The 25,484-nt window shown below is 45.2% G+C and overlaps 1 protein-coding gene and 1 long non-coding RNA gene across 3 annotated transcripts in view; one reads left to right on the top strand and one right to left on the bottom strand.

Moving 5' to 3' along the window:
- Nucleotides 1-766: 766 nt before the first annotated feature.
- On the bottom strand, nt 767-3,546 carry LOC132477125 (uncharacterized). The gene is made up of 3 exons (XR_009530188.1): nt 3,476-3,546; nt 1,455-1,594; nt 767-930 (listed from the first exon to the last, which is right to left on the bottom strand). It is a non-coding gene; the product is annotated as an uncharacterized LOC132477125 (long non-coding RNA).
- Nucleotides 3,547-10,050: 6,504 nt separating this feature from the next.
- Nucleotides 10,051-25,484, top strand: part of HAPSTR1 (HUWE1 associated protein modifying stress responses) — a 28,022-nt gene continuing 12,588 nt past the window's right edge. The window contains exons 1-4 of one of the 2 annotated variants that reach the window (XM_060079400.1): nt 10,051-10,640; nt 10,970-11,238; nt 11,853-11,933; nt 21,880-22,155. In XM_060079400.1, coding sequence (XP_059935383.1) covers nt 11,013-11,238; nt 11,853-11,933; nt 21,880-22,155 — 583 coding nt within the window. In that variant the 5' untranslated portion in view covers nt 10,051-10,640; nt 10,970-11,012. Of the gene's footprint in view, nt 10,641-10,922; nt 11,239-11,852; nt 11,934-12,643; nt 12,685-21,879; nt 22,156-25,484 lie in introns of those variants that run through there. The other variant, XM_060079398.1, reaches the window with a different exon arrangement.

Below are 25,484 nucleotides of genomic sequence, written 5' to 3'. Positions count from 1 at the left end.
CAGCAACAGGGACCCAACGCAGCCAAAAGTAAAATAAATAAATAAATAAATAATCCTTTGAGGGGCTTCGGCTTCCCTGGTGGCGCAGCAGTTGAGAGTCCGCCTGCCGATGCAGGGGACACGGGTTCGTGTCCTGGTCTGGGAAGATCCCACATGCCGTGGAGTGGCTGGGCCCGTGAGCCATGGCTGCTGAGCCTGCGCGTCTGGAGCCTGTGCTCCGCAACGGGAGAGGCCACAACAGCGAGAGGCCCAAAAATCATTTGAGACACTCAAGAGAATTGAAAACATATGTTCACACAAAAACTTGTACACAAATATTCATAGCAGCATTATTCATAGTAGCCAAAAAATGGAAACAACCCAAATGTCCACAAATGGATGAATGGATAAACAAATTGTGGTCTCTCCATACAATGGAATATTATTCAGCCATAAAAATTTGAAGTAGTGATACATGCTGCAATGGGGATGAACCTTGGAAACATTAAGGTAAATGAAAGAAACCAGACACAAAAGGCCACATATGGTATCATCCTATCATCCCTTTTCTATGAAATGTCCAGAATAGGCAAATCCATAGACAGAAAGTAGATTAGTGGTGGCCAGGGGCTGGGAGGAGAGGGCAAACTGGGAGTGAGTGCCAATGAGTGTAGGGCTTCTTATAAGGGTCATGAAAATGTTCTGGAATTAGACGGTGGTGATGGTTGTACAATACAATGAATATACTAAAACCACTGAACTGTACACTTTAAAACGGTGGATTTAATGGTCTGTGAATTATATCTCAATAAAAAAATTAATTTTTGGAAGGTGTCCTCTGTCCTAGTTTGCACACAGCCTGCAAATGTATGGGTTGGCAGTGGTCTCCAAAATAAGGCTTCTAGGGTTTCATCTTGGTGGCCTGGGGATGGGGTGGTGGGCAGGCAGTTCCTGGAAAAGACAAGAAGGTTCTATACTGGATAGACTCTCTGAGACCCTGCTGGCACCCACCTCTAACTCCTTGGCTTTCACCTTGCCTGTGACATCATCTCTCTTCTAGCACCTGTGATTCCTTGGTGAAGACTTGCTCTGTGGAAGTGGGCTTGACCCAATGGGTGGCATTACCACCACTCACCGGACCTTGACCAATGACAGCCTGGACCCCAGCTTCCTGACTCCTGGAGGTCCCCAGCGGGACTGAACCCCAGTTGCCCACAACAGTAACCTGCTCATTAATACACCACAGATTGGGTCCTCCCTGTCTCTGCCTTCCTTCCCTGTCCTTGGGTCGCCTCCCAAACCAACGACTTGCTCTCTCATCCTTGTGTCAGGTTCTGCTTCTGGGAGAACCCAACTAGGTAACTGTCTCTTTTTCCCACTTTGTGAAATAGTTTCATAGTTGACACAGTATTTTCCTCATCAGAAAAATAAACATTTTTTTCATGTCTTGAGATATCTGAGAATGATCACCTCACCTCTGGAAGCAGATTCTGGCTGAAGGAGAGGTTGAAGGTATTTATCAAGTGCCTACTGTGTGCCAGGCACTGTTCTAGGCACCGGAGATATAGGTGAACAGGGCAGCAAACAGACGTGGCCTCTGCTCCTGTGGAACATTCTAGTGGGAGTGAGAGAATGAATATGCCTCGTTCACCCCAAGTTTGATAAGCACCATAAAGAGAAATCTGGGTGAAGTGCTCAAAGTGATGGGGTTGGGAAAGGGAGGTTGAGGAGCTCCATTTTTGGACTGGCTGGTCAGGGAGGGCTGCCTGAAGGAAGTGACATTTGAACTGAGACTTGATTGACAAGAGGGAGCCTGAGAGAACCTGGGACCTGTGCTGTGAGAACAGCCAGGAAGTGCCTTCCTACTGAAGATGCAGTCTGAGGACCAGCAGCAGCAGCATCACCTGGGTGCTTGTTAGAAATGCAGGCTCTCAGGCCCACCCCAGCTCCACAGAACCGGATTCTGCATTTGAATGCAACTGCCAGGTGATTTGTGTCGGGTAGTAGATTGCATAAGAAGGCCGGAGTTACTGCTGTTTCAGGATGCAGGCTGTGGTCAGACAGTGCGACTGATGTGTAAACATCTTGTCTCAGTGAGAAGCTGGTTCTCTTGTGCTACCCACATTGGCAAAGGGACCTGAGCCTTTGTTTTTGTTTTTAGAGCAGTGTCATAGTTTTTGGGAAAATCAAGGAATCATTTAGCAGTCAGAAGCAAGAGACCTGAGAAACACAGTCTATTATGAGGCATCTTATAAGGTAATATCACCATTGTGCTGAAGAGTGCCTCCAATCCAGGCCTGGGTACTGCCTGTAAAGTTGAGGCTAGTCGGGAAGGCCACAGGCCGTCTTTCTGAAAACTCATTTAATTGCCTGCAATTCAGAATGAGGGATCATATTCTTTTTTTTTTTTTAATTTATTTTATTTACTTATTTTTGGTTGTGTTGGGTCTTCGTTGCTGTGCGCCGGCTTTCTCTAGTTGTAGCGAGCAGGGCTACTCTTTGTTGCGGTGCGCGAGCTTCTCATTGCGGTGGCTTCTCTTGTTGCGGAGCACGGGCTCTAGGTGCGCAGGCTTCAGCATTTGTGGCTCACAGGCTCTAGAGCACAGGCTCAGTAGTTGTGGTGCACAGGCTTAGTTGCTCTGTGGCATATGGGATCTTCCCGGACCAGGGCTAGAACCCATGTCCACTGCATTGGCAGGCGGATTCTTAACCACTGCGCCACCAGGGAAGCCCCGGGATCATATTCTTAACCTGACTATGATCTCATAACCGGCAGCAACTTGCAACTACAGATCCAGGCTGAGGACCAGCCATGGAAGGAACATATCCTTGCAATGGAGAAAAGTTGCATAAACAGTGGGTGAAAGCAAAGCAAAAGCACAAACGTCCCCAAATATCATTATTTTTGCACTGTGCAAATTACCATGAGCTTTACAAACTGTAATGGGTAATGGATTGTGTTTGGCTGTTAGTACAGAGACCTGACTACAGTTGCTTATATAAACTACAGGGTTTCTTTCTTTACTTAAAAAAAAAGTTTAGGACTTCCATGGTGGTGCAATGGTTAAGAATCCGCCTGCCAATGTAGGGGACACAGGTTCGAGCCCTGGTCCAGGAAGATCCCACATGCCGCGGAGCAACTAAGCCCGTGCACAACAACTACTGAGCCTGCGCTCTAGAGCCCACGAGCCACAACTAGAGCCCACGTGCCACAACTACTGAAGCCCGCATGCTTAGAGCCCATGCTCTGCAACAAGAGAAGCCACTGCAATGAGAAGCCCGTGCACCGCAACGAAGAGTAGCTCCCGCTTGCCACAATTAGAGAGAGTCCGGTGTGCGGCAACGAAGGCCCAACGCAGCCAAAAAGTAAAATAAATAAATAAATTTATTTTAAAAAAATGTCTAGGGATAGCCCAGGGACACCCACAAATTCATCAGTGATTTCCTCCTTTCTGTTCCACCATCCTTATCATATAGCTTCCTTCCTTAAGGTTACCTCATGGTCAAAGATGGCTGGTGCAGCCCTTGCAATCTTGCTTGTGTTCCAGGTAGAAGGAAGAAGGAAGTAGCAAGTGGGCAAGTTAAGTCAGTTCCCTCTAAATAGCTTTCCTGGAAGCCCCACCCAATGACTTCCTCTTATTATTTCATCATCCTCCCTTAATTTCAAGGGATGCTGGGAAATGTAGTTCTTAAGACAGACACATTAAGTTCCTAAAGCTGCCAACCCCCTTCTCTTTAAGGCCAACTGGGCACGTTCGGTTTCCCACAGGTACGATCATTTGGTTGCCATCTTTGTTCCCTCCATTGGCCTGGAGGACTTGATAGCTCTTGCTAAATTCACCCAAAAAAGCTTAAATGATGGCCAACAAAGCCCATTCTTCTTGAACACTGGAATGACTCTAATAAAAAAAGCTCTCCTCCAAAATAAAATGGCCTTGGACATAATAATGACTCAAAAGGAGCCATCTGAACCATTATCCCAATAAAATGTTGTGTTTTCATACCTGAAAAAAAAAAAAAAAGGGCACATTGCCCACTTGAATAACATTTAGGCTCTGTTAGCAAAGAACAACTGTGGAATGATAATTGGGAAAGGAGCTAGCAGACTCTGTTATATATATTATCCCATTCCGTGCTCAGTTTTGAGAGATCCTTAGGAAAATCCACCATTTCCCCCACGAGGTCTGAGATTCTGTGACACGTCTGGGTCAAAGATTTTTTGACTCATAGATAACAGACTAGCAGCACTATTTTCTATTGTTTGTTAAGGCAGGTAGAATTTACTTGCCCTAGGTTAGCTGTATTTCATAACAAGGGGAGGAGAACATATAAGGCTTCCAATTTCTGTTAAAAATTTCTTTCTTTAAAACTTAACTTTGTTTTCAATCTGTGTTACTGTTTAAAACAAGAGTTTACCTTCAATTTACCAAATGAGGTAAGTGGGTTATAACTGGATCCAATCAGGAGCATGCCATTTCTGCTCTCAGAAAGGCACCAAAAAGGGGAATCAGAACACACCTCTTCCACCTTCCTTCCCTACTTGCTGGAACACTCACCTCCTGTTCCTGTACAAGATGACTTTGGAAGGTGAGTTGTGGGCCTTCTGGGTCACCCTTGGAGTCTAAGACTTTTTTTTTTTTTTTTTTGGCGGTACACAGGCCTCTCACTGTTGTGGCCTCTCCCATTGCAGAGCACAGGCTCCAGACGCACAGGCTCAGCGGCCATGGCTCACGGGCCCAGCCACTCCGCGGCATGTGGGATCTTCCCGGACCGGGACACGAACCTGTGTCCCCTGCATCGGCAGGCGGACTCTCAACCACTGCGCCACCAGGGAAGCCCTAAGACTTTTTGAACAATCAGAGAATCCCACCTTCATTAGAGAGCTGAATGCAGCCTGGGTGAAATCTAGATCTGGTGGTTTTAAAGCATGTTCTCCATGGACTTCCCTGGTGGTCCAGTGGTTAAGACTTCGCCTTCCAATGCAGGGGGTGCAGGTTCAATCCCTAGTCAGGGAGCTAAGATCCCACATGCCTTGTGGCCAAAAAACCAAAACATAAAGCAGAACAATATTGTGACAAATTCAATAAAGACTTTAAAAATGGTGCGCATCAAAGAACTCTTAAAAAAATAAAATAAAACATGTCCTCCAAATCTATGACACTCCTCTCTTCAAAAGATGGGGTCTAATTCCCCGGTCCCCTTGAATGTGGCCCAGACTTAGTGTGTTGTTTCTAAGGAATAGAATGTGACAGAATGATGGTGTGCGGCTTTTGAGGCTAGGTCATGAAAAGGGTAACTTCTGCCTGGTATTCTCAACTCACTCACTTTTGGGGAAGCCATGTCTTAAGGACACTCAAGCAGCCTGTGGAGAGCCTGAGGCTCCTCATCTGTTCATTTCACCATCCTGGTTCATTGAAAGATCAGACTGTGGACTGGGAATATGTGTCTTCTCAGTGAGATGTTTGGATTCCTTCTTCTCCAAGAGATCTTCTCACTAAGTCATCCCCCTCCTGCTGTCTTTGCTTCAGCAAAGGATGGTGATTCTGGAGACAGGCTGCCTGAGTTTCAATCCTGGTTCTACTGCCTACAAGCCAAGTGGGTTTTTTTGCTTTTTAAAAATTTATTTATTTATTTATTTATGGCTGTGTTGGATCTTTGTTGCTGTGTGTGGGCTTTCTCCAGTTGTGGAGAGCCGGGCTACTCTTTGTTGCAGTGGCAGGCTTCTCTTTGTGGTGGCTTCTCTTGTTGAGGAGCACGGGCTCTAGGCACGTGGGCTTCAGTAGTTGTGGCGCACGGGCTTAGTTTCTCCGTGGCATGTGAGATCTTCCCAGACCAGGGCTTGAACCCTGTCTCTTGCATTGGCAGGCAGATTCTTAACCACTGCACCACCAGGGAAGTCCGAGCTGGGTGGTTTTATATGAGTTATTTAACCTCTCTAAGCCTCAGTCTCCTCATCTGTAAAATCAGACAATTGATGGATATACATCAGGGTTTCTCAACCTCAGCATTACTGACATTTGGGCCAGATATCCTTTGTTGTGGGGCTGTCCTGTACATTGTAGGATGTTTAGCAGCATCCCTGGTCTCTACCCACTAGATGCCAGTAACAATGTCTCCCCTATCCAGTTACAACAACCAAACTGTTCCTAGACATTAGCAAATGTCCCGTGAGGGGGCAATATCACCCCCAGTTGAGAACTGCTGACCTAAGTCATTTAGTTCTGTGCATGGTGCTTAGTCAGCACTCGAGAAATGATCATCATGATTATTTTTCTCTCTTCTGATTGCAACAATATTAGATTTCAGCAATGTTTTTGCTAGGTGTTTTTTTTTTAAGATGCTGTTTGCATTTTTGTGACAAAATTATTTTTTAAAATGTATGCAAGATGGCTAATTTCATGTGATGTGAATTTTAACTCACTTTTTAATTTATTTACTGTTTAAATTTATTTATTTATTTATTTATTTTGGCTGTGTCAAGTGGGATCTTAGTTCCCTGACCAGGGATCGAACCCATGCCTCCTTCAGTGGAAGCAAGGAGTCTTAGCCACTGGACCACCAGGGAAGTCCCTGTATGCTGTTAAATGTTAAATAAAAGATGTTTTATTTTATCTTGTTATTAGTATTGCCTTTTGTGCTTAGAATATGATTTGACTTTTCTTATGTCTTTTGTCTCATGTCCTTGAGTCTAACTTTGACCTTTCTAGCAGTAATTAATCCATGAGACCACTTTTGCTGCCCACTGTGATGAATGCATGCATTATGTATCGTGAGAAGCTATTGGTATCCTTTATTCTCTTGACATTTCTGCTCGGTAGTCAAATAGGTGAGGAAAAAGATGGGCTGCCATTGTGGTTTTAATTCAATCACATTAACAATCTTGGAGTGGGGAAGGCCTTTTTAAGCTTGATGCAAAACTCAGAAGCTTTATTTATTAAAAAAAAATTTTTTTTTGGCCACACCTTGAGGCTTGCAGGATCTTAGTTACCCGACCAGGGATTGAACCCGGGCCCTCAGCAGTGAAAGCACCGAGTCCTAACCACTGGACTGCCAGGGAAATCCTTCTGGTTACTTTAAATGGATTGAAGTTTCCAGATCTTAGCTGAAAGGTGTTATAGTCACTGTGGCTCATACAGCCTCCCAATTCCAAGGCTGGAGGCTAATCCAGGAGCATTTTCCCAGGCCCCTTGAGTGCTAGTCTTTGTTGAGTGATTTTGTGTGCTGGGATTGTAGGAGTTGGTTCTCTCCTCACTTTTTACCATTCAATCCTGAGACTTTTAACCCCTTTTTTTAACCCTATGACTTTATAACATCATCTCCATTTATTATGCTCAGAGAGGCTTAGTAATTAGCCCAAGGACACTCAGCTGGGAAGTGCCTGTACAATTATTTAGAAAGCCAAATGAGATGGCACCATCTCACCATCATCAGAAAGAGAATGTAGTTCAAGTCAGACCAGATCATTCCTGGTTCCTGGAGCCCTTTCTACTTCTGTGCCTTTGAATCTATGGGTCCCTCCACTCTGAGGGGCCTCTCCCTTCAGGGAGCCTTGCCTGTGCTTCACGGCTTAGCTACAACGCTTCCTCCCCCAGGAAGCCCTCTCTGATTCTCATCACTGGGAAATACCATTTGGCATATGCTCACGCTGCTTTTCACGGTGGCCACTTGTGAGACTCACCCCACAGCTTTTGCAGGTTGGCTATGAGCACCCACCAGGTGTTGATGTGTAATAATGTTGCTTAGGTTTTAAGAAAGGCAGTTTAGAATGAAAAAAACAAAACTCATTTGCCAGTAGCCAGTAGCCTGGTCTCCAGTCATTTTGTGTGTATGTGTGTGTGTGTTTGTGTGGGACGGAGAAAAAGAGAGAGAGAGAGAGAGAGAGAGAGAGAGAGAGAGAGAGATTCATTTAAGACCTTGGTAGCTCCCAGAAGAATCTCACTTACCACAGAAAATGTTACAATGCATTCAGATGATGATGATGACGATGATAATTATTTGTTGTAAAAATAACTGAAGATTTTTCCTATTGTATTGAAAAAACATTTTCATGTTATAGAATCAATAAATTGTTTTTGTAGTGCCTGTACAAAACAGACCCTAGGCTGTGTTCCTCTAATACTGAGTGGGCAAGTGCCCTGCCTGCTGCTCCCTCGCATTCTGGTCGACCTAAAGAACTTGGGATTCCTACTTTTTTTTTTTTTTTTTGGTACGCGGGCCTCTCACTGTTGTGGCCTCTCCCGTTGCAGAGCACAGGCTCCGCGGCCAAGGCTCCCGGGCCCAGCTGCTCCGCGGCATGTGGGATCTTCCCGGACCGGGGCACGAACACGTGTCCCCTGCATCGGCAAGCGGACTCTCAACCACTGCGCCACCAGGGACGCCCCTATAAGCCCTACTTTTGCCTGGCATGTCCTTCCTGCCATGGCCCCCTTTCTTTCTAAACCTTATCTTTTTAAGATTCAACCAGGAACAAGACTGCCAAGATCCCTGCCCTCTAAGAACTTACTTTTTGGTGAAAGGAGACACATAAGTAATCATTTCAGATACTGATACAGGCTATGAAAAAACAAAACAGGCAATAGGAGAGTGTAGAGGGTGGTGCTTTAACGAGGCTGGTCTGACAAAGGCTCTCTGCTCGCGGGCCATTTGAGAGGAACCTTGAAGAATGACGACGAGAAGGAAAAGATTCCAGAGAGAGAGGGAACTGCGAGGGCAAAGGCAGTTTCCGAGGAAACAGAAAGAAGGCCAGTGTGGCTGGTCAGCCCAAGCCAAGCAGAGACGCGTTGAGATGAACACAGAGGAGGCGGGGCCAGGTCCTGCAGGGACTTGTAGCCCACAGAGAGGAGGTCAGATTTTATTCCCAAGGTGATTGCTTTACAGCCAAATTGCTTTGTAGAAGGGTTTTCTTGCAGCTCGTGGGACTTCTCCAAGCCCCAGTGGCTCATGCCTCCGCTGCCAGCCTGTGACGGCCAGTTTTGCCTCTGTGCAGTCATCGCCCCTTTAAGTGGCGGCTTCCTCCTCAGACCCTGAGCCCCTGGGGACACGCCCGGCTGGGTGACCGCAGCGCGCATTCCCGCGCCTGGCCCACAGCAGTCGCGCAGCCCGGGTCTGCGGAGGATGACCAGACGATTGCGCACGGAGACTGAACAAGAAGTCGGCGCATAACTTTACCCCTGGAAGCGGGGCCTCCCACTCGGCGCGGCTACGCGGATTCCGGCAGTGGTGGGGGGGGCGGGGGCTGGCACGTGAGGCAGGCGGCCGCACGTGGCCCAGGAGTGTGCTTTTCGGGACAGGTGCGGGGGCCGCAAAGTTCGCGAAGGCGCAGACGCAGCCGGGCCTCGGCACCCCGTCTCCCACTCAGTTTTATTTTCAGTTTCGCGGCTGCTGCGGTCTAGTCAAGGGACGGTGTCCTCGGAGGGCGCCAGGGCGGCTTCGGGGGGGGGCCTGAGGGTCCCCCACGCGCAACGCGCAGCGAGCCGCGTGCCTGCTGTTTGCCCAGAAGGCTGGTGCGAGCCCGCGGGCCTCGCATCTCGGAATTTTTTCTTTGGACTCTGAGGCTCAACTTGCCAATCTAAGAAATGGGCCTGAAATAAACAGCTGGCGAAGCACTTTGCCAACTTGCATTCAAGTTGGGCGTTTAATTCACTTTCTTCAATTCCCTCCTCCCTTTGGAAGCCCAAGGGGCTGGAGTAGCGGGATGCCACCCACCACACCCTTCCGTCCCCGCAGAGTGGTCACGGGAGTTGATTTTGCGTCCCCTGCGGCCTGGAAGCACTGAAACAGCCCTCCTGTGGGGTGCGGTCTCGGAGCCCCGGGTCACGTGACTCCTGCCCGCTGCCTCTGGCCAGCGAGCAAGTGCGCATGCGCAATTTCTCTCTCTCTCTCTCTCTCTCTCTCTCTCTCTCTCTCTCTCTCTCTCTCTCCCCCCCATCCCTCCCTCCCTCTCCCTCCCTCCATCTCCCTCTCCCCTCCCTCTCCCTCCCCCCTCCCCTCCTTCTCCCCTCCCTCTCTCTCTCCTCTCTCTCCTCTCTCCCTCTCTCCCCCCTCCCTCCCCCTCCCTTCCTCTCTAGCTCTTTACCTGTCTCTCTCTCTCTCTCTCTCCTCTCTCCTCTCCTCTCTCTCTCTCCCCTCTCTCTCTCTCTCTCCCCCCTCCCTTCCTCTCTAGCTCTTTACCTCTCCCTCTCTCCCTCTCCCTCCCTCTCCCTCTTTCTCTCCCTCCCTCTCCCTCCCTCCCCCTTTTTCTCTCCCTCCCTCCCCTTCTTTCTCTCCCTCCCTCCCCCTGCCTTCCTCTCTCTCTCTCTCTCTCTCTCTCTCTCTCTCTCTCTCTCTCCCTCCCCCCCCACCCCTCCCTCCTTAGGTTGGCTCGGACGCAACCACTGTCAGCTCCTCCCCCATCTTCACCCTTCCTTTCACTCCCTTCCCCTCGCCCTTTGGTTACGTCAGGCGGACACGCCGATGAGCCAATCACGGCGCTGCGTTTAGAGGCCGGCAAGCGGAACCGGTCGGGTTGGACCAATAGGAGCCCTCGGATTCGGCGCGCCCCAACCGGGCAAGGGAGGCGGGACCGAGTGGGCGGTGCTTCTGCGTCAGCATGTGGGTGGGGACCAGCAGTGCAGAGGCGTTGACGACAGCGGTAGCGACTACGACGTTCCTCAGTCATCGGGGTAGGCTCGGCGGCGCCGGCAGGGCTTCGTGGAGCGGTCGGCGGTGGCCCTAGGGAGGCCGCGGCGCCATGGCGGGGCGGTAGACGTGCTCAGGCCGGCGAGGCGAGAGGCGGCGGTGTTCATCCGGTCCGCAGCACCCTTCGGCAGGGGCCTGGGGTGGGGAGGACCGGGGCGGGGGTCGTCGCGGGCAACGCGGGGCCGCGGGGCGGGGCTCGCAGGCCGTCGGGGTGCAGGAGGCCTGGGCCGCCGCGAGGAGCCGCCGCAGGCCGCTGGGCTCCGCCGCCGGGCCGCTTGACGACGACGCTCCCGCGGGGGCCCCGCCTGAGCAGGACGCGGCCGCGGCGGCTGCGAGGCCGCGGGAGGCCGCGGAGGATGGAGGAGCGGAAGGAGGAGGGCGAGGCCGAGATCCAGGAGCACGGGCCCGAGCACTGGTTCTCGAAGTGGGAGCGGCAGTGCCTGGCCGAGGCCGAGCAGGACGAGCAGTTGCCCCCTGAGCTGCAGGAGGAGGCGGCAGCGGCCGCGCAGCCCGAGCACAAGCAGCAGAAGCTGTGGCACCTCTTCCAGAACTCGGCCACCGCCGTGGCCCAGCTCTACAAAGGTGAGGGCCGCCGCCGACGCCATTTTGCGCCGCCGCCCCCGCCTCGCGCCCGGCCGTCGGCGGAGAGCCCGGGGGCCGGTTGGCTGGGCTCCGGGTCGCAACGCGGCCCTACCGCCCCCTTCCCGCAAGATGGCGCCGCGGGAGGCGGGCCCTCGGGGGGCGGCCGGGGGCCGGCGCGGGGGGCGGCCGGGCTTGGGGCCGCCCGGGGGGCCCTCCCGCTCCTGGGGCCGGGCCGCTGGGTGCCTCCGGGCCGGGGAGGGCAGGGGAGGAGCCCCCGTTCACAAAATGGCGAAGGGAGGCGGCCCGGGGGCCCTATTGTGCCGGAGCCGGCCTCGGGGCGGGGACTGCGAAGGGGTGCCTCCCTCTGCCGCGCCTCTGCCCCGGCTGCGCCCGGGGGCCCCGCGGCTCCCCCTCCGGCTCCGCCGCGATCCCCTTCTTGCCCGCTCCCCACCTAGCGCGGGATCCCGGAACCCTTGAACAAAATGGCGAAACCTAATATGGCCGTTCCGGAGTGATTGACGCCCAAATAACATTGCTTTTTCATTTTCTTTTCTTGTCTTTGTGTGTTTCTTTCTCCTTTTTTGTTTTTCCCCCTTCCTTTCGTCGTTTTTCAGACCGAGTGTGTCAGCAGCCAGGACTTTCTCTCTGGGTTCCCTTCCAAAATGCAGCCACTGCCGTCACCAACCTTTACAAAGGTAAGGACAACTTTGCTGCATTGCCGGTTAAGGGGAAGGGCGGCCTGCGTCAATGTTTAATTCCTGCGTTCTTTAGTGCATTGGCCACCTTGACCTGGAGGTATCTCCCGAGTGTTTTCTGCTTCTGAATCCAGCCACTAACTCTCAGTACCTTGCAACTTGAGAATTCTGGCGGTGTGATGTTATATCTAGACAACGGGTTCTCAGCCGGGGGCGTTTGGTTCCCTCACCCATGGCGATATTTGACAATGTCTGGGGCACTCCAGAGTGTCATCACTGAGAGGAGGCCGCTAACTGTCCTCGGTGCACGAGACAGCCTCCCCACCCCCCAAATGTCAGTAGTGCCGAGGTTGAGAGACCCAGAGCTCCAGACCGTGAGATGTGCTTCTTAGGCACCCAGGGAAGAGGAGTGTCTCGCACAGAGGTGGGAGGGACAGCTTGTTTGTGGAAAAGCACCTCTTGGAATAGGTTTTCTTGAGTTAGGCAATTTCGAGCATGATGGTGGCACAGCATAATTTAAGTGCGTCGAAAACTAGCTAATTGGAATAATCTGTACGCATATTATTAACGTGCAGATATTTGATGGAGTTGCTCTTCCCTACAACTCCATCAAATATTTGCCTTCCAAGCTACTTTCTGCCTGACCGTACATTGTTGGCAGGAAATCTGATCAGTTTGAGTTGATAATCAAGATTTGTGTTTCATGGCAGTGCTTTTCTGCAGTTAATCCCCGCCCCCCATGTGAAGATATGTGAGTAAATGTTCTTGCCCATCGTGTTCTCTCAGCAACAGTGGGTTTAGATTTTGTACTTTATTTGTTTTGAAGATTTGGAAATTTGGGTTTGATTTTTGGCAAGGTTTCTGTGGGAAAAGGATTTGAATTTGAGTGTTAATTTTAGTGAAAATGTAATTTAAATAAATGCTTTTAAACTGCTAGAAGCTGTTGATAGTTGCAGTAGAGCTTTGTGTTTTTCAGAATTATCTAAATAGGTTGAAACAGGCTGTGGAGTGACTTGATTCTCAGATTCTTATCTGCATGAGAGTGAGCAAATTAAGATAGCATTCTTCAGGGGACAAAATCCCTTATTTTGGATTTCCTTGGTAGACCTTGCAGTTTTTTGGGATGGTAATTTGAGAACGTAAACTGAACCTGGTGAATAGAATGTTAATTTCAGGGAATGAGGAACTAATAGTCTAGGCTTACTGAGAAAAGGGAAACCTAATGAAATGGTGCCCCAGTGGTCAGCTTTGATTTTATGTAGCTGAGTTCCTTAAATTTTGACTCTAACATTCATTACTGCTTGAGGGTTTTAACATTCTCAGGAATGGCTCTTGGTTTCACCCAGACAGGGAATTTTGAAATAATACTTGAAACTCATATTTTTGGAAAACTCTGCATTCTTGGACTAAAATTTACATACAGTAAAATCACCGTTTTAAGGTGTATGGCGTGAATTTAACAAACATACATTGTTAGTAAATGGAATATATCTGTTCCCCACCACCACCCCGGGCAACCGCTGATCTGATTTCTGTATATATGGTTTTTGTGTTTCCACAATGTAATAAATAGAACTTTATAGTAGGTAGCCTTTTGTGTTTGGGTTCTTCTATCCACTTTTCATAATGTTTCTGAGATTGATCCATTCAGTTCACATTGCAGGTATTAATAAATAGTTCAGTGCTATTCTTTTTTTTTTTTTTTTCTGACTAGTGTTGTGGTGTGTGGAGGTATCACGGTTTATCCATTCAGGTTTTGCAATTATTTTTTGCTTTAAGGGGAAGGCAACACATATTTTTAGTCCGTCTGTGTGCCGGGCTCTTCGACTAGGCCGTAGAAAAATATGAATGTTCTCTGACTTCTCAGTTTTTGGTGCTGTTGTGCGCCCCTGGAATGCATCTCTTTAGGACTGTAGCTGACGGTTTTCTTTAGTTTTAATTCTTCATATAAAAAAGTGGGCTCAGAAGCTGAACTCTGAAATAATCCCTAATTTGATTTCTTGATTTGAAAATGCTTCTTATAATGTATTAGTTTTCTTTATTCAGAAAATGTAATGAAAGACATTAAATTTCTATTTAAATAAACATGAAGTTCTTGCATTATGGCAAAGCTGGATTGTCAGTACAACCTTAGTTTTATTTTGTGTCCTATTTCTGTAAAATGAAATATATCCCCTTTTACCTGAGGAATGGTTAATTGTGGTTTGTGGAATTTGGTAGTATAGCAACATTATTCTGTTCCTAGCTAACTGTGGATAAGCTCTGCAGATCCTCACATTCTTCCTCCTTTTCGGGGTGTGGTCTTTAGAGAGCAAGAATGCAGCTGTAGGAATAATTGGGCACCTTAAATAGAGCCAATAAAATTAGCAAGGTAGTGTCACAGTGCATGCAGCTGTAAGTAGTGGTAAATTTAGAGTGTTCACAGTTCTTATTCAGTGTCTAAATGTAATTTATGGGGGCGGGGATGGGGGGAGTTTTTGGAGGATCCTTGTAAATGGGCAATGCTCTTGCAGTTTGTATGATTAAGCACTTAACTGACAAGCTAAAGATGGCTCATTTTGCCTCACCCAGCCTGGGGAGAGGTTGGTACTTTTACCAGCTTCCTGATAACACCTAAGATGAGCACATAGGAAGGTCAGAATTGAGGTAAAAGTCTAGAAGAGGGCCCCTTTTGATTGCCTGTGGCGTTTTGAAACATTGAACGATGCAGTTGGTTTGGTTGAAGGTGGCTGGAGACTTGGAGGAGAGTGAATTGGGATGTCCTCAGTGTGGGCAGAATTCGGCAAAATGGAGTTCCTTCTACTCCACATAGTAAGTTTAGTCAGACATTGGCATCCTTTTTTGGAAGGGAAGAAAATTCTGATGGCTGGTTTTTGTTTTTACTTTGCTTTGATAACTCTAAAGGAAGTAATGTTTGTTAAATATTCAGTGGTGTTGTGTCCCTTGGCTTAGTACGTTTTTTGATGTCTGCAGCAAAGGGAGTGAAGTTATTGAGGTGGTTTTAACTAGCCTGCTTGATGCTTATCTGAAAAATGCTTTGTCAAGCTCATCTCTTTCTGCCTCTTAAATCCACCTCCCATTTCCTTGGGTGACTGGTTTCAACCTCTCTCCTGACTCCTCATTAGGAAAATAATTCTAAATTCCTTCTACTGTGTGGGGTTACTTGCTCAGTAGAGGCTAGCCGTCCTTTGGAGTCTCGTGGTCAGCGGAGGTGGGCGCTGGGGCCCTGCTTGGTCTGCAGCAGCTGCCTGGGAGCCAGTGCTCACCCACATCCCCCAGAGCCACTTCTCACTGCTTCTCTCATTGTCATTTCCCTCAACTTTGTAGTATTTTTCTTTTTTGATTTTTGTTTTATGTTAAGCTCCAATTTTTTTGTTGTTTTATGCTAAGCTCCTCTGCATTTTAAAACTGTCTGAAACTTTAGTTGCATACCGATTTCTCCCACGTATGTTAAGAGCTTTCTTTTGATACTGTTTATGTTTAAGATGTTTCTGGTTTTCTCCTTGAACAGCATTTGCCCCAAGGTGTGACTCTAGCAGTACTTGGAGAAGGCCAGCAGCATCATTATCATGGAGTCGTCTGATAGATTGTTCTAGTTCAGATTTTAGACTGTTACTTTTTCTTAGTTGTATGGTCCTGGAGACAGATAATGGAACAAAAAATATTTCACTATTGTAAGCCTTCATTTTCTCAATTGGAAGTAGGAGTAAGTACGCACAACTTAGAGTGCAGGCTCTTAGTGTGTCATGCAGTGAGTCTTCAAGCATGGACTGTGTTGGTGGTCAGGTTCTGTTTTTCAGATGATGTTTTTGGCTATGGGCAGTGCTTAAGATGAAGGGAAGAAATTCTTATTATTTTTTGTCTTTTTTTAAAATTTCTGTCGGAATAACCTTTGTGGTGTGTCTTCATGTTTCCCTGAAAGGACTGAAAGTAAATAGCATTGACAGGAGAAAAATAGTGTGATGCCCTTTAAAGTCCTTATTTTTGAGACATCTTGATGCCAGATCCTCTTTATAGTGTGTAGTCACTTCATTGTGGCCTTCTTGGGCTTCTCTGTGAACTGAAAGTGAACGGAACATACTGAAAATTTGTGGATGAGTGATTGGTGTATAAACAGCTGGTCAGAGAAAGCATGTTCTACCTGGAGGCAAATAATGAAATTTCAGTTTATGTTTTGGCTTTCTGGGGTTGGTTTGTGACTCCTGCTGCAGAAAACTATTGAACTTTGAGAGTGTTCAAAAAACCTTAGTATGGATTGCAGTTGAATACCCTCAGTTTTATTTTACTAAGCAGCAGCCTCAGTCATTACTAATACCATTTATAGATTTTTTGTGAATTTTTATAGAAGACGGTCAGTTTCTGATGTGGAACTTCTCTGTAAAAGGATGTTTTGGCTGCAAATAGCAGAAAACACAAGTCAGGCTGGACATGGATTGGCTGCTCTCTGCCTTGAAGCCTGAAGGTGGGCTTGATTGAATCCAGTGGCTCAGGCCTCCCTGCTCTGCAGCTCTCTGTACTCCATGTGTGGGCCTGCACATACCAGCTTTGTCATTAGGCTAGTTTCAGTGTGTTGGCAGCTCACACCTCACATCTTAGGGTCACTCACGGAAGGTTAGAAGAGCCCAGAAGCTTCTTTCCCAGGAGCTACCAGTAAAGGACTTATGTCTCTGGGCCAGAATTGGGTCACATGGTTATTCAGAACCAGTATCGTAGCCACAGTTTTGGGGTTATGCAGATTTGTTTGGGACTAAATTACAAGTTTCACCACTTGAGCAAATGTGGAGGAAGCTTTTCTTCAGAGCTATCCAAACAAAAACTTGGGAGTACCTTTAGGAAAGGGAGGACCAGGACTGGATGGTAGGGAACCGTGGCCACTCTGATCCTTCCCTGGTTCCTGCTGTTTGTATGTGCTAGGTGAAGATTTAAGTCAGTGTGTAAGTTACCTAGAAGTTTGTGTGTTTATCTTTGGATACCACTTTCTTAAAGAAGATAGAAATTATTTTCTTAAATCAATTGAAAAATGGGCTTCCCTGGTGGTCCAGTGGCTAAGACTCTGCACTCCCAATGCAGGGGGTCCCGGTTCAATCTCCGGTCAGGGAATTAGATCCCACGTACAGCAACTAAGAGTTAGCATGCTGCATCTAAAGATCCCGCATGCCACAGTGAAGATCCCACGTGCCTCAACTAAGATCCGACACTGCCAAATAAAATATAAATAAATAAGTAAATATTTAAAAAACCAAAACAGTTGAAAAGCAGTTTTATTTTTTTTTTTTTTTCTTTTTTTTTTTCTTTTTGCGGTATGTGGGCCTCTCACTGTTGTGGCCTCTCCCGCTGCGGAGCACAGGCTCCGGACGCGCAGGCCCAGCGGCCACGGCCCACGGGCCCAGCCGCTCCGCGGCATACGGGATCCTCCCAGACCGGGGCACGAACCCGCATCCCCTGCATTGGCAGGCGGACTCCCAACCACTGCGCCACCAGGGAGGCCCAAGCAGTTTTATTTTGATCATGATTCATATCTTCTCCTTTTTTTAAAATTTATTATTATTATTTTTGGCTGCTTTGGGTCTTCGTTGCTGTGTGCAGGCTTTCTCTGGTTGCAGCGCGCGGGGGCTACTCTTTGTTGTGGTGCGTGGGCTTCTCGTTGTGGTGGCTTCTCTTGTTGCGGAGCACAGGCTCTAGGCTTGCGGGCTTCAGTAGTTGTGGCATGTGGGCTCAGTAGTTGTGGCAGATGGGCTTAGTTGCTCTGCGACATGTGGGATTTTCCCGGACCAGGGCTCGAACCCGTGTCTCCTGCATTGGCAGGCCCATTCTTAACCACTGCGCCACCAGGAAAGTCCCTAGATATTTGTTTCTAATTAAACAGTTAAAATACGTATTTTTTCCTACAGCAGACTAGTTGGTTAGTGCAAATTGAGTTCTAAGTTCAAATGTTTTGTAGTTCCTAGTATTCCTTGGAAATGTACCCTGATCTAGCAGTGTGATTTTCTGGTTTGTAGATCCTCTAAGGAGAATGGGAGATGACTTCTCTATTGTTGAGGAAGAAATCGATTGTAGAAAGAACTTTTGCTGTTTAGTAACTTTTTAGGGCAAGGCCCTTTGAGCCTCAGTTCCAATTCCTTGTTTATGAAATTGAGATACCTGCTTTGGCTAACTCACATAAGGTTTGTGAGTATCAAAAAACTATAGATAGTGAAATCTGATCGTGTTTGTTTGATGTAAGAAAGTTCTGCATTTGGTCTTCCTTTCAGAAATCAATATGGTTCTTTGCCTACTGCCCCTTGCCAGCAGTGGGAAAATGAGACTAATAAAAATCCCTTGAATTCAATTTCAGGTATTTATATAAAAACGGTTTTAAAAAAATAGGAAACATAGATGTCTACTGTGAGTTGTATGAATCAGTTTATTTCTTGAATAAGGAAATGAATGTGTTGTGATTAAAGGTTAGATTGACATTTTGATGCCCTTGGGCTTTGCCTAACCTTCGAGATCATGGCCGTTTTCCACAGTGGCTTTGGCATCAGTAAAAGTGTTGGACACAAGACTGTCCCCACAGTTTTCTGTGCTCTGCATTTCTAGAATTTGGGTGTCTAATTGGAAGGTTCAGGAGTATTCAAAGCAGTCTTTGGCAGAGAGCCTTCTGGAGGCCATCTTTGTACGTTTATTATTTTACTGGACACTAAATTAACCAGTGATTAAAATCTAGTCTGGTCATTCCTAAGATTCTTCAATAAGCATTTAGATCTCTTCTACTTAGTGCAAGATGTGATAGGAGGGTTTTATTTTCAACCAAGTAACTCTTGAAAGTTCTCAAACATAAGAACTATATTTTAAACTATGTTTTAGTGTCAATATGAGATTCTCTGTTTAAGGAAATAACTGAGATTGGATTAATCTGGGCGGTAAAGTAATTGGATTTGGCTTTCAGGATATGTTAATGGTATAAGACCAAATTATGCCCAGACAGTGCAAAAGCATGTATGTACCCGAAGACCTTAAATGTTAAATCTGCTTTTCTCCTCCTGTACTTCTTAGTCTGTAAAAGTCTGTTTACAAAATACTTGATTTTTAGCGTGTTCTTGGTTGGTTGTGTTGTTGAGACTTGTGCAGAATTTTTGAGGTGAAATGACTGGTCAGTTGCATACATTTTAAAAGAGGTTCACAACTACTTATATAACTGCCTTCCTTCTAAAGTATGAATATTGAGTTTTCCAACTTTGTTCAACTCTGTGATTAAAGCATCAGCCTGTTGCCGATCTGACTTTTGGGCTTTCCTTGTGTCCTCAATCAAAACAAATCAAAGCTCTTTCCTCCCAGGATTGTCAGGGTTTTTTTGGTTTGTTTTTTTAACTGCCTCATCTGGTTCCTTCCCTTTGGCTCTTGAGTTTTGTATCAAGTTCAGCTTTTCTTATTTGCTGTCTGGTTTGCTAGGTGTACATTTACATGCCTGCTTCATCTTACTTTGCACTATCCATGCTTGCTTCAAACTTGTTTCTTGTACCCCTTTCAACTTTTTTTTCTCTCTCTATACTTCCAATTCTGGACCTGCCTCCATTTGGTTCTCGAAAAATAAAATTTCCTGAGTTATTCTTTTTGGAAACAAACTTCTCTGGTTAAGAGCTTGATTTTTAACAGCTCTCCGGTAGGGCAGCTTTGTAGAAACCTAGTTCCTTGTAGATCCATAACAGTGGACGGTTATCCTCCTTTCTGTGGTCCCATGGGATGGGCTTAGTTTACTCAATGATTTGATTTCTCTTAAAATGCTTCCAGCTCTTTCAGAATCACTTAAGGTCTACATATAACTTTACAAGGTCATCTTAGAGATTATGCATCCTTTAAGGTTGGCTTCATCTAAGTCTTTAAGACTAAGAGATGGGAAAGCGCTGTATTAGCCTCTTAAATGCTATTTACCTTTGAAATGGGGTTCTTGCTTGTTTTGTTTATGATGAAATGAGAAATCAGAACACATTGATTCACATTGTAACTTGGGCATTCTAGTAGTGAGACACTGGTGCTTCATTCATGAGTAGCTTTTTCTTTTAGACGCATTTATTTATTTATTTATTTATTTATTTAGGTTGCACCGGGTCTTAGCTGTGGCAGGCGGGCTCCTTAGCTGTGGCATGCGAACTCTTAGTTGAGGCATGCACGTGGGATCTAGTTCCCTGATCAGGGATCAAACCCTGGGCCCCCTGCATTGGAAGGCGGTGTCTTATTAACCACTGCGCCACCAGGGAAGTCCCACGAGTAGCTTTTTTGATATTTGTAAAATTAGAAAGTTGTGATGGAGTTTAATATTTAAGAGTACTCCTGTGGGTAACTTCTTTCATTTTTTTTTAAACTTTTTAGCAATAAGAACTGATCATCTAAGGAATAGGCCTTGTTGTAAAGTTCTGTTTGTGCTGCCCTCTTGCCATCTTTTTTTTTTTTTTTTTTGTGGTACGTGGGCCTCTCACTGTTGTGGCCTCTCCCGTTGTGGAGCACAGGCTCTGGACGCACAGGCTCAGCGGCCATGGCTCACGGGCCTAGCCGCTCGGCGGCATGTGGGATCTTCCCAGACCGGGGCACGAACCCGTGTCCCCTGCATCGGCAGGCGGACTCTCAACCACTGCGCCACCAGGGAAGCCCTGCCATCTTTTTTAATAATGCAAATTCATGCAGCTTGGGAGCCTCTGTGATGTCTGGATTATTGTCTTTCTGGGACACAGGTCTTCATTCACTGGTTTATCCTTTCAGCATCTACTTTAGATGTCGCAGACAATTAAAATCCAGGTCAGGAAAAGTAATAGAGGAATGATGATATATTGGTGATTTTCCTGCTAGCACAGCAGCTCAACTAAAAATAAATTGCAGTGACTTAAGTTTCCAGGTATTGATATTGTTTTCAACCGTGTAAAGCCACTAAAGGGGCAGGCATCATTTTATTGAAAATCTGGGTTCAGTATGTACAGGGGGCAGTATCTACAGGGAGAATAGGAGACCAGTCTGAGAGATTTTAAGACAGGGTCTTTTGGAAATGGTTATAAGTTACAGAAAACTGTTGGGAACTGGAAGCAGATTGAAAACGTGCCTGGGATTGAAAACGTGCCTGGGAAAATGAATGAAGCTTCTTGTTTCCACAGTGCTGTTTGGCTTTGTTGAGCAGTCAGTCAGAATTAATTTTCCCTTATTATTTCTAAAATGTTTGCTACTGCTTTTATTTAGTGTGTTTCCAGTTCTTGGTTCTGAACCTGTCAGTAGGAGTACACCTCCGAAATGACATGGTACATGCAAGGTGAGCACCGCCTGAGTGATTTGTTGTGGTGTATAGTCATCTGGTGAATGATGTGAATGCTCCTGTTCAGAACTCCTGAGAATTCCTTTTTTTCTCAAAGCTTAGTGGTTAAGAACCACAGACTCTGGAACAAAAATTCCAGCTCTTGAATACTGTGGTAGAGTTACTCAGTGTCTGTTTGCTCAGTTGTAATGAGGGGACAGTAGTACTGCTCTCAAGGTATTCGTGTACCTTTTTTCTCAGGGGAAGCTGGGTATAGTACCAATAAGCATTTAATAATTCACCTATTCACACACACAAAATAATTCACCTATTGTTAGCATTACTAAATAAACTAGCTCGAAATAGCATTATTAAAATGTAATTTTTCGGTTAACAATAAGTAGTCCCTCTGTTTTTTATCTATTGAGTTTTTTTTTTAAAGAACAAGGCAGAAGCTCTAGGATTATGTGATGTGTTTACTGAATTTAGAACATTATGATTAGGTGTCAGGTATGATATTTTAAACATGAATGAAGTTCAGTTTAATAGATTACTGATAGACTTAAAGAGCCCCGTACTTCATGATATTCATTTTGGTGAACTTGTAAAATGGTGTTTTTCTTTAGGAGAGAATGCAGCTTGGCTCTACTGATCATCATGTATCTTCTTCTTCTTCTTTTTTCCTAACAGAAAGCGTGGATACCCATCAGCGAAGTTTTGATATTGGAATTCAAATTGGCTATCAGCGACGCAATAAGGATGTGTTGGCTTGGGTTAAAAAGCGCAGAAGAACTATTCGTAGAGAAGATTTGATCAGCTTCCTGTGTGGAAAAGTTCCTCCACCGCGAAACTCTAGAGCTCCCCCAAGACTGACTGTAGTGTCCCCTAACCGAGCTACTTCAACGGAAACTAGCTCATCTGTAGAGACTGATTTGCAACCCTTCCGGGAAGCCATAGCTCTGCATGGTAAAGCCGTTTAAACATATTTCTTTGGAAAAATGGTTAAGAATGTGCCTGTGGACCCAATTTCACATTTAGGTTTAGGTCCAGATATATTGTCTGTTTTGTGTCTATTCTAGTTACTACTTGCTCTAGAAATGTTTAAATAGAATGTAAGCTAAGAACTTATATGGGCAATTTTTGAATGTTAGCCAGCCTATCCTAAAAAAATGTTTTTAGAAAGTTAGTTTGAGCTGATTGGTGTTACAATAACAGCATTTTTTGCAACATTGATTAGAATTTATTGCTTTACACACTTATACTGTACATGTTTCCTTACTCTTCTGAGTCAAAGAGGAAGTTCTTGTGTCTTAAGAATTCTATTGCATTTGTAATTACCTGGAGAGCCTAGTCAGTTATGGACAAGTGAGGCAGATAACTGTTGGGCTAGTTCTCATGGGAACTCCCTTTGACACCTTAAGTTATTGAGTGTGCCTGTAGAACCTGAGCGTTGATGGCCCAAGAGGGAGTGGACAGATGTAAGGATAATTAAATTGACTTTCCTTATGTCTGTTGTCCCTTAGGGCCTTACTTTGATAGTCAGGACTGTTAGAGAACAGGTCCATCACCATCTCCCCAGGCCAGACCTGCCATAAAAAGACATTCTTGGCTGAGGGGTTTAAGTATTATTCGAGAAGCCTGGGGTATGTAGTCAGTAAGTTTGTTGTTGCTTGTTCTCTAATACAGGCTTCCAGATAGAACTGGGAGAGGTACTTATAGGACATTCAATACTGCTGTAAAAATAAAACAACAAAATAATGAGACTTGGTGGAAGCCAAGATGAAAACATGGATTGTACAAGTGACTAAACAGATAGAAGTAATTCGTGAGTTAGGTCATGAGTCCTGTTAAAAGTTAACATATTTCTGAGCCATAGTGTAGGTCATCTAAAATAAAATAACCTGGTGATAAAAACTGGTATGTATACAAAGGGCTTCTATATCATCGAAACTATAATACTTCAGAGATTCTTGTTCTCTTTGGCAAACATTGATTCTTTATCTAAAACCCCATTCAGAACATGGGAGTTGGGAAAAGTGTTGTTTTTTTCCCCCTCCTGATTGTGAGTTTGTTTACGATAAGTTAAAACACAAAAGCATTTTATTGCAAGAAAGTCCATGATGTATGGATGCAGTACGTAAGACTGCTTGCTGTTTCTAATGTAGTGGAATAGTTGATGCTGTCAGAAGTTTGAAACTCAGGCAAAATAGAGATTGATCTGTTCCTACTGAACTAGAGTTTCACATCTTTTACCATTGTTTGAAAAAAATTACTAGAAGTGTACATAGTTTGTCAGATTAATTTTAGTGCATGGTAGTATTTGATGTAGTTGTGTTTTCCTTAAGCATTTTGATTTCCTTTGTCATCAAGTGGATTTATGATTCATTCCATATTTCTCTTGTTAAAGTGTCTTTTTTTCTGTATTATACTCTACTATAGAAGGTAGTTTTAAGAAACATAAATGCCACTCTTGTTATAAAATCTTAATGCAGTTGTATACATTGTAAAAAGGGCAAAGCCAGCAGCCCTCCCCGCTGCAACTACTATATTCTCCAAATCCCATTACATTTTCTTAAATTGAGTTTATTCAACTTGTGATTTATTATTTTACTGAACTTTGGGAGTTTTAGTGGTGATGTAGATTTAGGAAGGTACTATTTATAATTTTGACTTACGTTTAAATTGTGAGGGTTTAAAAAAGTTTAATTATAAAGCTATAGAAAAATAACCTTTCCCTTCAATAAACTTACGAAGTAGTGCCAATCCAGAATACATTGGATTCCTAGGGTTCATAAACTGAATTCATGTAGTTAAAACATGAAGTTGCTATGCAGTAATAGGGCCCCTTGAAAAGAGTACACAGAAACAAATTACATACTGAGTTTTGTGTTCTGTGTTGGGAATGCTAGTCTGACTTGAGTATTTTTAGTAATTTGAATGATTTCTAATAATAGGGCATTGTTAACTGAATTGTAAAGCAGATTAATGACTAACTTTGTAACCAGGTGTCCTCATGATCTGATTTATTGAATAGCTGTAAATTGAAGTCAAAACTGTTCAGATCTTTTAAAATATATTTGGGGGCTTCCCTGGTGGCTCAGTAGTTGAGAGTCCGCCTGCCGATGCAGGGGACATGGGTTCGTGCCCCGGTCTGGGAGGATCCCACATGCCACGGAGCGGCTGGGCCCGTGAGCCATGGCCGCTGAGCCTGCGCGTCCGGAGCCTGTGCTCCGCGATGGGAGAGGCCACGGCAGTGAGAGGCCCTCGTACCGCTAAAAAATAAAAAATATTTGGAAATTCATCTTAATCAGGGTACATACTAGTCAGAATTTGGTTTTGCATAGAACTTGCTTAGCCAGATCTATGGAATGTGAGGTCAAATTGAAGTTCTTGGGGTTCTACGTTGGAGGGAGAGTCTAAATTCATGAAGTTTTGGGGTGCCAGGGGGAGACAGGAAAAGAATTGGTATACTGAGGCTGACTTAAGTTTATAATCAAAGCAAACATTAGTGTAGGAGTCACATGATTTATTCTTATCCATAAACAACCTCACGTCCTTAAAAGAGGACAGTTACCCCTGTAATTTTTTCTTTTTTTCTTTATCGGCTCCTAAATTCTCACTTCCACCAAATGCCACCCATATGTGCTTAAAATATGTTCCTTATATGAAGACAGATGGCAAGATATAAGATAATTGTAGAGTTTTTCATGTAGACAGTGAGGGTGTGATAAGATCCTTTGATCAGTACCCTCATGAGCCTTAGACTTAAGTATTGCAATTAAAAGCACATCAATTAATGATTATCAGTTTCAATCAAAATTGTCAACTAATGGTTATGGAGGTTTAAGGAATATAATCCAGTGCTTTATTTTGGCACTTGTTTGCAACATATGTTGTTTATTTTCTGTGTAACATGATATCTCCTCATCTGGATGTTAAAACTCAACAGAGTAATCAGAGAAATGCGTATGCATGTGCTAAGTTGATTTCTGTCCTTTCCTTATTCATCCTTGTCTTAAAATAAGAACATGATCGAAAATTTACTGAGAACTGGATTAATAGCTGGCACCTTGTTTTTATGTAAACAAATTTCAGATAGACCAAAAATCATCTGGACCATTTTGTGGTTCCCTGCCTGCCTTTCTGATTATTCCTCTTAGTCATCCTTTCTCTTCTAGAGACTTTTCTTGTCTTCTCTTTAGGCTACTTTGACCTCTGACCTTTCAGTGACTTAGGTTACATTCCCCAGGATTTAGCCCTTAGCCACCTTTTCCTGCAATCCCTTTAAGGGCCAC

Source organism: Mesoplodon densirostris, chromosome 16, assembly GCF_025265405.1.
Source record: "Mesoplodon densirostris isolate mMesDen1 chromosome 16, mMesDen1 primary haplotype, whole genome shotgun sequence".
In the NCBI taxonomy this organism is placed as follows: Eukaryota; Metazoa; Chordata; class Mammalia; order Artiodactyla; family Ziphiidae; genus Mesoplodon; species Mesoplodon densirostris.
The sequence above is the reverse complement of the archived record's forward strand: the minus strand, read 5'-3'. Positions and strand labels throughout refer to the sequence as shown.